Source organism: Rhipicephalus sanguineus, chromosome 3, assembly GCF_013339695.2.
Source record: "Rhipicephalus sanguineus isolate Rsan-2018 chromosome 3, BIME_Rsan_1.4, whole genome shotgun sequence".
Taxonomy (NCBI): Eukaryota; Metazoa; Arthropoda; class Arachnida; order Ixodida; family Ixodidae; genus Rhipicephalus; species Rhipicephalus sanguineus.
This window is the reverse complement of record NC_051178.1, coordinates 207,435,007-207,449,115: the sequence shown is the minus strand read 5'-3', so window position 1 is coordinate 207,449,115 and position 14,109 is coordinate 207,435,007. Positions and strand designations below refer to the sequence as shown.

The window sequence follows — 14,109 nt, the reverse complement described above, 5'->3', positions numbered from 1 at the left end:
GTTTGAAGCCCGTGTACTTGGATTTAGGTGCACGTTAAAGAACTCCAGGAGGTCGAAATTTCCGGAGCCCTCCACTACTGGCGTCTCTCATAATCATATCGTGGTTTTGGGACCCCAGATATTATTATTATTATTATTATTATTATTATTATTATTATTATTATTATTATTATTATTATTATTATTATTATTATTATTATTATTATTATTATTATTAACGCTCCTCCTTTCCCGTTCGTTGTGCTTAATCCGCTCCCAGTTTCAGTGACAGTGCGCCCCCCGAACGACAGGTTCCTCGTTAACAATGCGTCGGCTGACAGGCAACAATGAGGCGTGACAACCCCACTAATTTTTGAAAAAGCTTTTGTGGTGTTGGGGTGCCTTCACCGGCAAAAGCACAACGAGCGGGAAAGGAGGAGCGCTACCGTACGGCCTTACCGTATTTGAGTACCGTATTTCCGTAACTTGCTAAAGGACTGTAATGACAAATCCCAGACTGCATAATTGTACTCAATGGTCCGTACTTGTCTATTGTGAGTGGTTGACAGCCAACTTTCAACTATAGATTTTTACGTCGATAATGTTTGGAAGTTCTCAGGGTCAGAAGTGCGTGACACACCTTGGTCGGATTTCTTTGAAGATAAATTAACCTGAATCAATTTCGTATATTTTCTGAAGAACTGAACTGTAATGCTTAAAACGACGTGCAAGTTTCAGCATTGCACTGCATTAGAGACTTGACGCGTCAGTGCAGCTTCATTCGTGGCACTGAGACGTTTTTGCTCTCGACGACGTCACAACTCCCTTTCGAGCTCACAGTATACATCACGTTTACTACGTTTGCGTCACTCTTACGCCACCTGGGTCTTTGACCCGAACGAGAACGTATACGTACACCCTTCCTTTCTTCCCACAATAACAAGCACAAATATACGGTATTCTACGCCACAAACTTCGTGCGCCGCATTCCCGCGATGCATGGCGTCACGTATCACGTCACTCGCTCTCAGAACGCGGGAGCACCCGTCGGCCAACAACTGGAAGCGGCACGCTCTGCATAAAGGAACCCGGGTCTGGGCACGGGCTTCCACGCGTGCCCGTTTTCGTGACGTCAACTGACGTCAGAGAGCGTCGGGCCCGTCACGTTTCCCGAGAACAGCAGCCGTTTTTCAAGTCTCTTTATGGCCGACACACGGGCTGCTGAAAAAAAGGGGCCGCGAGCGATGCCTCAGTGCTCGAGTTTTCGATCGGTTAGCGCCTCCGTCGGCACGGCATGTCGGCTTCCTCGTCCGGCCATGCAATATGTGGTAAGTGCGGCACGGTCGGTGGCCGAGATTCTGCTCTCAATGGCGGTGGGTAAATCGTGGAGGCCTGCGACGACTTGATATATACAGCGTTTTCTCGATCAAAGAGGCCCATTCGGAAAAGGCAACACATGCACAGATGCGTTGTGGTGCAGCGGCAGTGCATAGGGGCCGCTTCTGTAAATAGCTCGTGCACTGACTGGTTCGCCAGTTCGGAAGAGAGACGGCCGCAGTTAAGTGAAGTGCATGCGCGTGTGCATCGACTATAGTCGGTGCAATGCTGCATGCACACGCGCATGCTTGCACTGACGATAAGATGACGACACGAGAATATATATAGCTTTATAAATAGGTAGTCATCTAAAAGGGGGAGCCAATTCTGCCCCATACCTTTACTCAGTCGTCCCTTTCACGTCATTCTTTAATGCATAGGGTTATGGCTACGCATGGTTTTTAAAGGTAATGACGACCGAGGACACCTGATGTTGCATTCCAAGAACCCATCTTAACCCCTGGAAAGCCGCGGACGAATGGCAGGCCGCTGTGAGAAGTGCGTCAACGCTTCACTTTCGTTTTTGCATCCATTGCAGAGCTTGTCTCTTTCTCAGAATTGACCAACAAAAGGGGGGGGGGGGATTGCGATCAATCTTGCCTCCCTTTACCCCCTAATAGTAATGGAGAACCCTGCGCACGCCTACGCGCACCAATATGGCCCTTAGCAAGTTATTTTCAAAAAGATGTTCAAGCACAATATCCTCTAAGTGTTTGTTACTAATCATTTGCCGTTTCATCGTCACATATATGATGCTATGTTGAGGCGAGTCCGCTCTCTGTCCCCGACGACGTCCAGTGTCACAAGATTGTATTTCGCGCGTTTGTCCCGAGTTGCTGCCTTGCAAATGTTTAAGACCCCCCCCCCCCCCACACACACACACACACCGTTGCTCTCTGTGCATTGTTGACACAAAAGAAAAAGAAGAAAGAGAGAGAGAGAGAGGACAGTGCTCTCAAGCATAGAGTTTCCTACAATGCTTATTAGAGGGAACCCTGGCGCTAGTGTCTATGGGAGCTGCAACGCATGGCGCTTCAGCCAGCGTGGGAATGATCTGTTTGGCTCCGCGTCGCCTGCATCCGCTTTGTCGCAAAACGAAGTTCAGCAAAAGTCAGCAGTTCCACTTCACCACTTTAATCTTTTTAGGCTCACCAATTCAAATCTGGTCACGAAGTTCACAGCGGTCTATTCTTTTATTCGAAACGAACGCCAAAACACAGCAATAAACAAAGCCACAAGTGCGTTCGAAGCCGTAAACACGAAGATTAGGGAAATCCGTGTACTACCCATCATTCCCATGGTGGCTGAACGATCGCAGTGCCAAAGTCCCCTCTAGTTAATTTTAGGAAAGTCTATGCTCTCAAGTACCCGGTATACTAATACCATCCAAAAACCAATGTATCCTTCTTATGCGAATAAGGTGCATAAGAGTAATTCGGGGTTGAATGTTCCTCTTTGCGTTAAAAGTGGCCAACTTAGCTCGAGGTCATCCCGTCATTGTGAGCTCCTTGTATGCATGCGTTTGTGAGGAATTGCTCATCAACAGGCAAGGGGGTGGCCGCACACTCCACACACCTCCGCCCTGTTTTAAGCCCTGGACACTGGAGTCATTCATGTGAACCTGTTCCGCACCTGTATGCGATATATTTGTCAAATATAAGTAAGTGGCAATCCTTAGTGGACGACTCCGCAGTGGTGTTTAATTGCAAAGCCGCCGCGTCAAAGTTAGCTCCGCCGCTGTTAGAGCGCGCAGCGCAGAAAAGCCCGCTTCTGTGCATCGAGGCCGTGGCTACACTTCGCCGTCGGCTGACCTCTACACGAGGTCGGCACGCCCAGTCTTCGCTAAACCAAAAAGCCTTAGCTGTTGTGCATGTTGGTTCGCTGCTTTAACTAAACAGTGGTGTTTTAAAAAAGGCACGAACAAAGATAATCCGCACAGGTTAGCTCACGGCTAAAGCTAAATGTCAGCCATTGTCGAGATACGATGCGCGCCTTACTGCCCAGCCATGCAGTGCGATTCTAACCCTTTCAGTCACGGTGTGTACAATTGTACACATCAAATTCGAAGTCGCATCACGCACTGCGTGTTTCTTCAAATGGCCTGAAACTTAGTGTGAACATTCGTGCAGGCTTCCTGAGTGGACAACTAGCGCTTATTTAACTTCATTATGCTGTATATTGCTGCAGATTATAATTTTGTAAGAGACACTACCATGTTCGACGATCGTTCGACGTGCGACGTTCCAGGACCAATGTCAAGAGTATTTTTTTTCTTCGCTCGAAAAGCATACAACCAAAAAACAAACTGTGCATGCATTTTGGGCCTAATAGTTGATTCCTTTTATGCAAGGATTGAAACTGACTGATTGCAGAATAATTAGATATTTAATTACACGCTAATTACTATTAATTACTGTAACTCACACAAAACAACACATTCCTTCATTTAATTTCCTTGAATGTAATACTGAGTGCCTTGCAATCCTGCCATGCAAATTTGATGCATTTGCAGACAGTGCATCATAATTCGTGACTGAAAGGGCTAAAAAGACAGGGCGTGCAAACACGGGACACAAGAAAGAAGTCAGGACACCACGCCGAGTTTTGAGTCGGCGTTTATGGTGTCTTTCTTGTGTCCGCATTTGCACGCCCTGTCTTTTTAGAATGAATACTTACCAGCCAGCTCCGCTCTCTGTTATTCTAAGCAGTGCGAATCTGCAGACTTCGAAGTCACCATGCCTCTAAAGGGATTCCAACTGATACCAGTTCGGTGGTGCGCGTGAAGCACGTTTTACAGCTCTCCGCTGGTGCAGCTAGGGTGTATACCGATCACTGCGTTGACCAGCTAACTATATTTATTCCCAGCACATTCTACAATTGCTTCTCGCTTCCCAGAAAGCAAAAGAATGTGACTTGTGAGGAGGAACGAGAGTGCAACTCTCTTGCAGTGTCGCGGCTTTTAGTGGACTAAAGATGCGGCCGTTTCATTCTAAAGCTGATAACTCCTTCTTATTCTAAAGCTGATATTTCATTCTAAAGTTGATAGAGTGCTAATGTTGTACACCACAACAGCAGAACAAATGTAGCCTAGAACGACGTAGAACGAGAATCACTGTCGAAGAGAAAGCACTGCAAGCCTATTGGATTGCCTACATTACACGCTTCAACTGGACAAACTTCATGCGGTGGATTGCGCACGTCGGGTGTACCACATTCCGTCACGCTATATTGCGAAAACGGCTGGTGCGGCTTGGTGCTGTGCGGGCGACGACCACGCGTCTCGCGAGGCTTCCCCGTCGTCGTCCACGTGCGTGTCACATGCCCGCCGAAGCAAGGAGAGCCAGTCATTGTTCCCGCAGGTGTGCGAACGCGGTCACAAAGGGCATGATGGGGGGAAAAAAATCTGGATGGTGGACGAGTAATACTGGGGAGGGAATGAAATATGGGAGATCGGGAGAGCCGAAGGAGGAAGTGGAAGGAAAACAAGCTGGTGACGTTGCTTGCACACGAAGCTGCTCACTGTGTGTTGCAAGTTCGCACTCCCTGGATCTCGCTTGGAACCTTGGTCACCGAGCGACTTGTCTTTCCTCTCCCGGACTCCTTTCGCCTTCACTGGGTTGCGTCTTAACCATTCTGATCGATCATGGACCAACTAGCCCAACAACATGTTTTGCTACGTTGTATTTCATATTCAAGTGTAGGAATTCAGCGCATGCCATCGGCACATTGTGAGCCATTTTTTAAGACCCAGCCAAAGATGTTATGACAAAAAAAAAAAAAGGAAGTGTGGTAGACGTGACGCGTCTGAAAAGTCTCCGTTCATGAGTGTAGAAGCCTGTAGCGACCCCAAGCCCCCCAACTTAGTCTTTTATTTATTTATTTTTTTGAACCATTAGAACCCAGATATGTCGATAGTGCTGCGGCAGAGAGCGCATATCATGCCCTCCGATCCGAGCTTTGGTGCTGCGGCCGAGTGATCGGGGGCAGTCAAGGGACGCCGGGGGAGAGGAAAAGACGATGGATTTAAAGAAAGCCCACGGCGGAGGGGGGCTCCTGCCCTGGCGCGTCTCCCCCCGCCGTAGAGACATTAGCAAAGAAGCCCACCTGGCGACCTGGCACGGGACGCGATCGTGCAAGGACTCCGCTCGGTCGGCAAGCTGCCAGGCGCGGTGGGCACAGAGCCCCAGAGTCTGCGCGCCGATAGGAGGCGCCCTCTCCTTCTTTCCTCTCTCGCTCAAGTATCGGAGGGCTGAAAGACGATGTCGGGTGTTGCGGGGCCGAAAGGTAGCCCGCCCTCCTCCCTTCAGAACGATCATCGGGCGCCTCTTCTGCCGAGCTAGCGGACTGGCGGCGTGCGCGAGGCAGATGGGTGGAAAGGGTGATGTTGGCCCCCTTCCTCCTTTGCCCGCTCTGCAAACCGGTGCGCGTAGTCGCGTGACTGGCTCGCGACTGTCGCGTGACCACGGGCGCCTGCTGCGAGCCGACACGTCGCAGCCGCGGCACGTTGGTGCGCGCGTGCCACGTGTCGGTTGAGATGACGCGCTGCCGCGATTTCGCCTAAGGTCCGTGACATTTGCGCATGCAGATTTTCGTGCGTTAAGTGGTAGACGCAGATGTCGAGCGACCGAGCGTGGGCTGTGTATTCGGTGGTAACAACGACGCAATGAAACGAAGCGATGTTTCGGTAGAAACCGTGCACTCCGGTTTTGAGCACTCAAATTTAGTGGACGCATGCCATCGGGCGTACAAACGAACGCAAGCAGAGCGTGGGGCTTCGGGAACCTGTGATGCTAGACACGCGTCACGCACCTTTTTTAGCAGCGCGGACTAATATTCCGGCTGGTTTTGGGAAATTCTGCGGATGCATTTTCTGACGGTTCTCTGAAAGAAAGGAGCAAGCGGGCTGAGCCTCTTTAACGCTGTGAAAGGATATTTGCCCGCACTCGCGTAAAACAAAAAAAAAAAGGGGGGGGGGGGGGGGGGTCGGACACTCGAAAATTTTCAGTTCTGCATGTTTATATATGCACATGCACATATAGAAACGTACGCACAAACACACATCAGTGCTGGATAAACGCCCCCCCCCCCCCCAAAAAAAAAAGAAAAAAGAACCTGGCTACGCTTCTGCTTGCTCGGTTGAACAAGTTGATTGATTCAGAGTAGTTCCATTTATATAGCTGCACTGCTATTGTTTTTCTTTAGTTCCACTATCTTTATTAGTTATTATTATTGCCGCATTCGAATATTTTCCAACACCCCTTTCTCCACAATTCTAATGAAAGAGAGAACTTATTTCAAGGAAGGCTGACAGGTCCGTCTGAGATAGCGCGCTGTGGAATAAATAAACACAACGAAGATACACAATTCTGTATTGATAAATCAAGAGGGAATGAAACTGCGGTAGCTTGGAGGAGACTGTTCGCATTCCATCCGAGCAGAGCGGCTGGTATAAACAGGTCATTGGCGCGGTGTGCGCCGCACAGATGTTCAACGCGACCACGGTTCATTTCACTGTCAGCAGGTATGCGGACTTGATAGTGCGAGTCAATTAAACGGAGACGTCACCGGAGCACCTGGAAACGAGAACATTGGCCTCGCCCACTGCTGACCTCCTCGGCACCGCTGGACGCAATCGGCGCAGGTGGCGCTTGCCCGATCGAGATGCCCTTCACGGATTCGCTCGCGTCCTCCGGCGATAAGGAATGCTGCCTGTTGTAGCAACGAAGCATTTTGTTTGCTTCGCCGCGACTCGCAGAAAACACCTGGGCGGCACGGCCACTCCGGGTCGCTCGGGTTTATGTGACAACCAAGAGTTAAGCTTACGAATCGCTCAGTGTTATGCTCCCTAATTAAACTTGAAGATGCAGCTCTGTTTTCGTGCACAGACACGCTTCGACTCATCGCTCGTTGTCTGGGTAGACTGTGAAGTAGCAGGGTTTTCGTGAATGTCAGCGGCGAGCGCAGTGGGGAAAGGAAGAAATGTAAAAGTAAATAAGACTGATACAACTAAGGGAAAAGACACTCAAACATGGAGGAAAGAAAAGGTGTCGAGTCGCCCAGGAGCAAATAAATAAATAAATAAATGAACGGCGACGAAGCTAAGAAGTGACAAGAAACGGGACGAGGAAAGGTCGCGCAACCTCTGAACCCTGCCGAACGTGGATGGACCATCTTTTTAGTTATTTGCATTTCTTTTTTCCTGTTTGCATCGCTTACCTACGGCGGCGTCCACAGATCGAGGAGGGGACAAGTATATAGACGGAGACGGGAGGAGGAGGAAGCAGCCTTGCCCACGGAGAACCCCGCGACCCCGGACAGAAAGAGCGCGCGCCCGGTGCTGTTGCGGCAGCAGCAGCAGCGGGAGCAAAGAAAGCGGTGCGAGAGCCCCGGGCCGCTGGCACAACAGGCGGTGCTTCTCTTTCCGTCGGGCGGCGGCCCCCACGGTGCCCACGAAGCGGGGTGGGGGGAGGGGGGTTGCAACGGGGGTCGCGCACACCGGCGCACCGCCAGGCGCGTGTCTCGCACACCCCGCGCCAGCTGCCGCCGCAACAGATGCGCTCGCGGGGAGCGGTCCCCCCGCCGCGCTTTCTCCTCCCGTTGGTGGGGGCCGCCAGACCCCCTCCCTTGTGAGGCTACGCCGGTAGGGAGGAGGGGGGCAGACGGGATCGCCGCGGGCTCAGATCTTTCGGACCGACAGCCCCGCATTTGCGCCGTCGATCAGTGCCGGTCACACACACATCGACTGGTTGTGCCGTTGTGCAAGTTTCCACTTGGCGTGTTCGCTCGCGGTTTGGCGTCGGCCGGCCGACGTCGCCATGGTCGTACTCTGCCTGGTCTACTCGCGGCCCGTGAGACCGGACAGCAGGCCCAGAAGACTGCGTCACTGCCACTTCGTTGTCTCCGACGAGGAAGACGCCACCGGAAAGGTCGTCGTTCGCACCAGGTCAGTCGTGGACGGGCGTGCACTTACGGGTGTGCCGCAACTGCTATTTTCATTATTGAGCATTGCAAAGCTCGGGTTTGCTGTGCTGGTGGTGGATGACACCGTTGCATGCAGCACTCACGTGTTGCTTTCGTCATTGCATCTGCATTCGCGTTATATGCAAATGCCTGGCAGGTGAACGCGTCGCTTTCCAAAGCAGACACATGCACGAATGCAGAGCACTTTGACATCGTAAAAACCTTCCAACTTCTAGAGGTCTATGTGCCAGGCACAAACACGCTATAATCGTGAGGCACGCCGTAGAGGTGCATTCCGCATTAGTTTATACCACCTGGGGCTCCTTAACATCAACCTATCTATAAGCACACGGGTATTCTTGCATCTGGCGTTTTGACATTGCAAGCATATCAGTAGAAATAGTTGATAAGCCCTAAACATTAACTGACCGCAGCAAGTTCTTTAATTCCATATTGTGTCAGTCACTTTAGCTTATGTGACCGAATAAACCTTAGAGTATCCGCGTGCGATAACAGTGGCCAAACGAAAGACCACCACCGAGAACTTCATACTGGAGAGAAGCTAACGATTTTGTTTACATGCGTCGACAAAAGATTACCAGAGTGTCTCGGGGAAACCGAAATTGTCACCATTCCTGGCACACGTGGGCAACAGCGGCCGCGCACCGCTATTCGCCACAATTAAGGTTCCCACATCGCTCAACGTATAAGCAATACGCGTCATATTCAGTAAAAAAGCGAGCGGACAATCGTAGTTCATATAAAACTTACTTTGATTATGGTGGTAAAAGCAACATAGGATTGGTTAGTATGCAATGTGCATTTCTGCAGGTTTTTCGTCACGTGAGGTACAAATGTTCCATGAGATTACCTGAAAACTGAGCCAACGAAAGCTTTCACACACACACACACACACACACACACACACACACACACACACACACACACACACACACACACACACACACACACACACACACACACATACATACATATATATATATATATATATATATATATATATATATATATATATATATATATATATATATATATATATATATATAGTGAATTTGTAACAGGTCACACCAGGGTAAGAGCTTATGTCCAGTCTGCCATATAATGCAAGTTTCTGGACTCGGAGCGAAACATGAATGCGTGGTCGCAAGTTGAACTTCACGGGCCAATGAGCGGCGGTCAGACTTATGCGGCGTACAGGTCGTGAGCCAAAGTTTGGATGTCATAAATGCCACAATCTTCGTTTCTTAGTAGAGCACATGTGCGCCAGCGTATAATGCACCGGTGTCCTAATGAAATTCCCTGTTGCACGACGTGCTAGAAGATATTTTCTTTTTTTGCTAACGCCGCGGCCTACAAACCTTCGCACTCGACACAGTGTACAAAGCTGCGAACCTCTCCTGTCTACCGGTGCATACACGTGCGAGTATATCAACTTGCCAGGTTGCGTGCGGAGGTCAAAGCAAACAAAAAGAAAGCAACGTGAATGTCCCGCAGTAGTATATGACTGTGAGACATCGACACTGTAAACAGGGCGGCTTGAAATTTATACTCGCGAATTAAACCGTTGCACGCCTATAGGCTTAGCCGATCGTGTTCGTGGAGTACGCACGCCGCACCTCCTCCGATGTCGCCCGATGCTATATTTAGTCGGCGTCCGAAATTTCCGCAACGCGTCTCGGTCTGGCGCCACACGAATACCTGTCAGAGACACAAGACAAACGGCGCGTTTTTCAACGCGAGCCTTTGCCCCGCTGAGCAAAGCGCGAACCTTGACAGGGATATAAGCCAGCGGAGAAATGCTCGGTGTGAAGCAATGACATCGGACGTTCGTTGCTATGCCAAAGGATGCCTCCTACCCTTATCGCTACCCAAAGTTTCTTCCGTAATAACCAGAGTGACGAAATGCTCTTGCTTAACAGCTCAGTTCGTCGGCTTTTATGCGCAAGACGTTTCTGAGGAAGCCTGCTCGGTTTTCTTTTGCACTAATTGCTGTTTTAGAAACATGTAAATGCCCCGCAAGAGTGCACTATATTGCACATATATAGTATGCATACAAAAGCTCTGGTGCACACTGATAGCACGCAGTCGTCTTTAAACACCGCTAACCAAGGACGTAGCCCTGCAGGATTTTATTTTTGGGAGGGGGGCGGTCTGACCTCTCTACATAGTACGTGTGCGTGTGTTTGTATGTGTGCATGTATATGTGCATATACAAAATGAAATGGAACAAAACAGCGCTTTGGACAGGAAGCAGTGAAGACGACGGACTTCGCCCTGTCCAAAACGCTGTTTTGTTCCATGTCATAATGCGCTAACCAGCACAGTCGAACACACTGATGCAGTTCAAAATGCAAAATTTGGGGGGAGGGGGGGAGAGAAATACGGTTGTACGCCTTCGCCGGTAACGTTTGGTGCTCTCGGGGGAAGATGATGTATCTGAAGGCGTTTAGGTGTTCCGACTTGAATTTTGTGAGAAGTGGAATACTTCGTTATATCGAGAATTTCGTTAAATTGAAGTTGGTTATATCGCGGTTTTTAAAACCGCTCATCTGGAAGACAAAGGCGAAGGCAATTGCGAATTTGCGATAAGTTGCTCCGCAGAAATTCTCCGTCGCAGTTTTGTACACAGCACTGTAGACAGCCTGCATATTCTTCGCGGGATAACGCGCTCAGCCGTGATGCTCGTCGCGCCGGCGCTCTCGCATCCAGGCCGCGTGTTGTTTGCCCCGTGGCCCAGTCGGATTCATCGCTGCAGGGTCGACAACCAAGTGTTTGTGTCGCGTGTGATGAACGACTCGGCGGCGTCCGTTGTACAGCGCTCGTTTGCGCGCCGTCAGGTAAAAAAACGCTCTTGACAGCGACGCCAACACTTGCGCGTCCGACGTGTCGCGGACGCACACGCGCGGCCGATGCGAGGGCACGTTCGCACGTGTTGCATGCGCAGAGAGGGTCGTGTCTGCATGTGCCGCTTTTCCTGCTGAAACAAACCGCGAAATGAAATCAGGGGCATTGTGCACCAGTCAAGGCGTCAAGGAATGTCAGTCACACTGTATACCAATTACTACCATCCACTTCCATCGCTACCAAGTACCAGGTGTTACGATCGAGACACGGACTTAAAACGATCGGCGCAACAGTGCATGCCGAAAACAACATCGCGCGTGTTTTCTTCACCATGCACGAGCGAGGTGTAATACATATGCTTGCATTACCTCCCTGAGCTCGAGGACGCTGGTTCGATTCCCCGACCACGGCGGCCGCATTTATTAATACTTGTTGGGGTTTTAGGTCCCAAAACCACGATATGATTATGAGACGCCGTAGTATATAGGGCTACGGCAATTTTGACCACCACGGGTACAGTATTTCGCCTCCATCGAAATGCGGCCACCGCGGCCGGGATTCGATGCCACGACCTTCGGGTCGGAAGTCAAGCACCATAACCACTATAGACAACCATGGCGGGTCAGCAGCGGCATTTCGATGTGGACAAAATGCAAGAACACCTATCTTTTTCGATTTAGGTGCGCTTTGAAAAACTGCACAGCCTAAACACGGTTTCACCCTTTGCCGCGCGTCTCACAATGACGTTCCACGCTGATAGCGCGCACATCGTTCGTTACGTGCATATATAAAAGTATACCATGGCATACTTTTATATATGCACGTAACGAACGATGTGCGAGCTATCAGCGTGGAACGTCATTCCTGACAGGAAAGTGGCGAGAGCCGAGTTTTCAAGGGGAAAAAAAAAACGCTGTCAAGCCTGATGACGAGCCGCGGGGACAGAAAGACTCCCCAAATGATGCAACTGTGAGCACAGTATACATATATGTTAAACGTAAGCCGGAGCGCACCCCCCGCTCCACATAATCGAAATGTGATTTTGGCAGGTAAAACCCAAGAAGTTAACTTTAGATAACTTCGCGCGGTTTCGTTTCGAATTCGAAATGTAGTGACTTTCGACATGCTCAAACTGTCGCGTTCGCCGTCTGACGACTGGCAGCGCTTTGTCAGGACAAGTACGCGAATCCAAGCTCATGTAAGAAAAAGTGCCTCAACAGCTGCCAGAAACAAGTAAACGGTATTGCAGCCTCGAGCGAGCAAGAGAAAGGCGCAATAATCGCCACTTGGCTGCTCACCCAATGGGGGTAAATGGAGCGCCCGAAGAGCGTGCTGTTGCCGGGTGGCGCCACGATGGTTACCCCAGGTGACGTCAGTGCGGGGCACCGCCTCGCCTCCTCGCCACACAGCCGTCGTTTCATGGGTGCCTTTCTTATTGTTGTCCCATTACGGGAATTTAGCGATCGCAGTGCGGCCGTTACTTTGGCCGCTTAATGGTTCTCCATAGAGCGTTCCTCCGTTTTCCGTGCGACCGGCGGTCGCGCGTCTGTGCTTGTATATATGCTGCGCGTCTGTTTTAAGAAGCGACCAAATATCTTATCTTCGCCGCCGTATAAAACCTTTAACCAGTCTAGGGAATCCGCATTGTTGCTGTTATGGAAAATCATTTGATTGTTGGAGAGCGATAAGCACGCTGCACACGTCTGCATGCACACCACTGGCGTAGCCAAGGGAGAGGGGTGGGAGTTCACCTACACCCCCCCCCCCCCCAAAAAAAAAAAATCAGTTGTGTATGTGTATATATACACGCACACATACAAACGCACAAATATGCATAAAGTATATGGTTACGTCCCCCCTCTCCCTTTAAAAAAAATTCTGGCTGCGCATCAGCTGACACGTCTCGCAAATGTGCATTATCTTTACTTTTGTGCGTATTTTAAGTTTCCCTTTTTCAGGAATATCTTTCTATAGCGAGTGTTTGCTGACGTTCCTTCGCTGTTCGTGATGTTCGAATGTATTGTGCGTTAGTTTCAACAACAGCAAATAATTTGCTTTTTCGAATTCCAGAATTCAGCGTCTTTTTCCCGAATTCAACGCTGCTCTTGTTTTGCATAGTATGCTAAAAAAACTCCGCAAAGTAACAGCTTCCGCAGACTAGTACCGCACATACGAAGTTGGACACGCGCCCTGCAAGTGGCCGCTGTCGGCAGGTGACGGCCCAAGGCCATTATGCTATGAAACACTACGGCCAAGGCCCCGCGGTGGATCGCGTACATTTGGCGCACCGCAGAACACGCATATACAGCCTCCAAAGGTACAGTCGCCGAACAGTCGCCGAGTGCCTTCGACAGTGTTCTTGATGTTCGAATGCCTTGCGCGTTAGTGCACGGCATTCTCACAATAGTTGTGCCGCCTAGCCGACATCCTCTTGGCCCTTCGCAAATTATTATTGCGCGCGGCGTTGCCACACATTCAGCGTGAGAGAAAATAAATGCAGTTGTTGATCTAAACATCCATTTACAATAATCATTGTTGGGGTTCCCAAAACCACGATATGATTATGAGGGATGCCGTAGTGGAGGGCTCCGGAAATGTCGACCACTTGGGGTTCTTTAACGTGCACGTAAATCTAAGTACACGGGCCCATTTGCATTTATGCCTTGTTGTGTGCCCTCTGCATTCCGTGGTTTCGGATAATTTTAGGTGATAAAAAAAAAAACGCCAGGCCTGCGCGGAAAGCGCAGCACAGTCACAGCGAAAGCTGGAAGAGCGGCACATCTAGAGCCCGTTATAAACTCTCCTGTGGCTACTGATACAGGTACATTAGCAACGTACCCACTACGCCACAAAGCGTAATTTTTGGGAAGTTGGGAAGCACCCAGCACGACATTATTCGTTGTTCTGCGGAGAAGCGAGGCACGATAT

The 14,109-nt window shown here is 50.0% G+C and overlaps 1 protein-coding gene across 2 annotated transcripts in view; it reads left to right on the top strand.

Moving 5' to 3' along the window:
• The first annotated feature begins 1,199 nt into the window (after positions 1-1,199).
• LOC119388169 (kinase suppressor of Ras 1) overlaps positions 1,200-14,109 on the top strand; it is a 28,787-nt gene continuing 15,877 nt past the window's right edge. The window contains exon 1 of one of the 2 annotated variants that reach the window (XM_049413851.1): positions 1,200-1,307. In XM_049413851.1, coding sequence (XP_049269808.1) covers positions 1,303-1,307 — 5 coding nt within the window. In that variant the 5' untranslated portion in view covers positions 1,200-1,302. Of the gene's footprint in view, positions 1,308-8,130; positions 8,300-14,109 lie in introns of those variants that run through there. The other variant, XM_037655825.2, reaches the window with a different exon arrangement.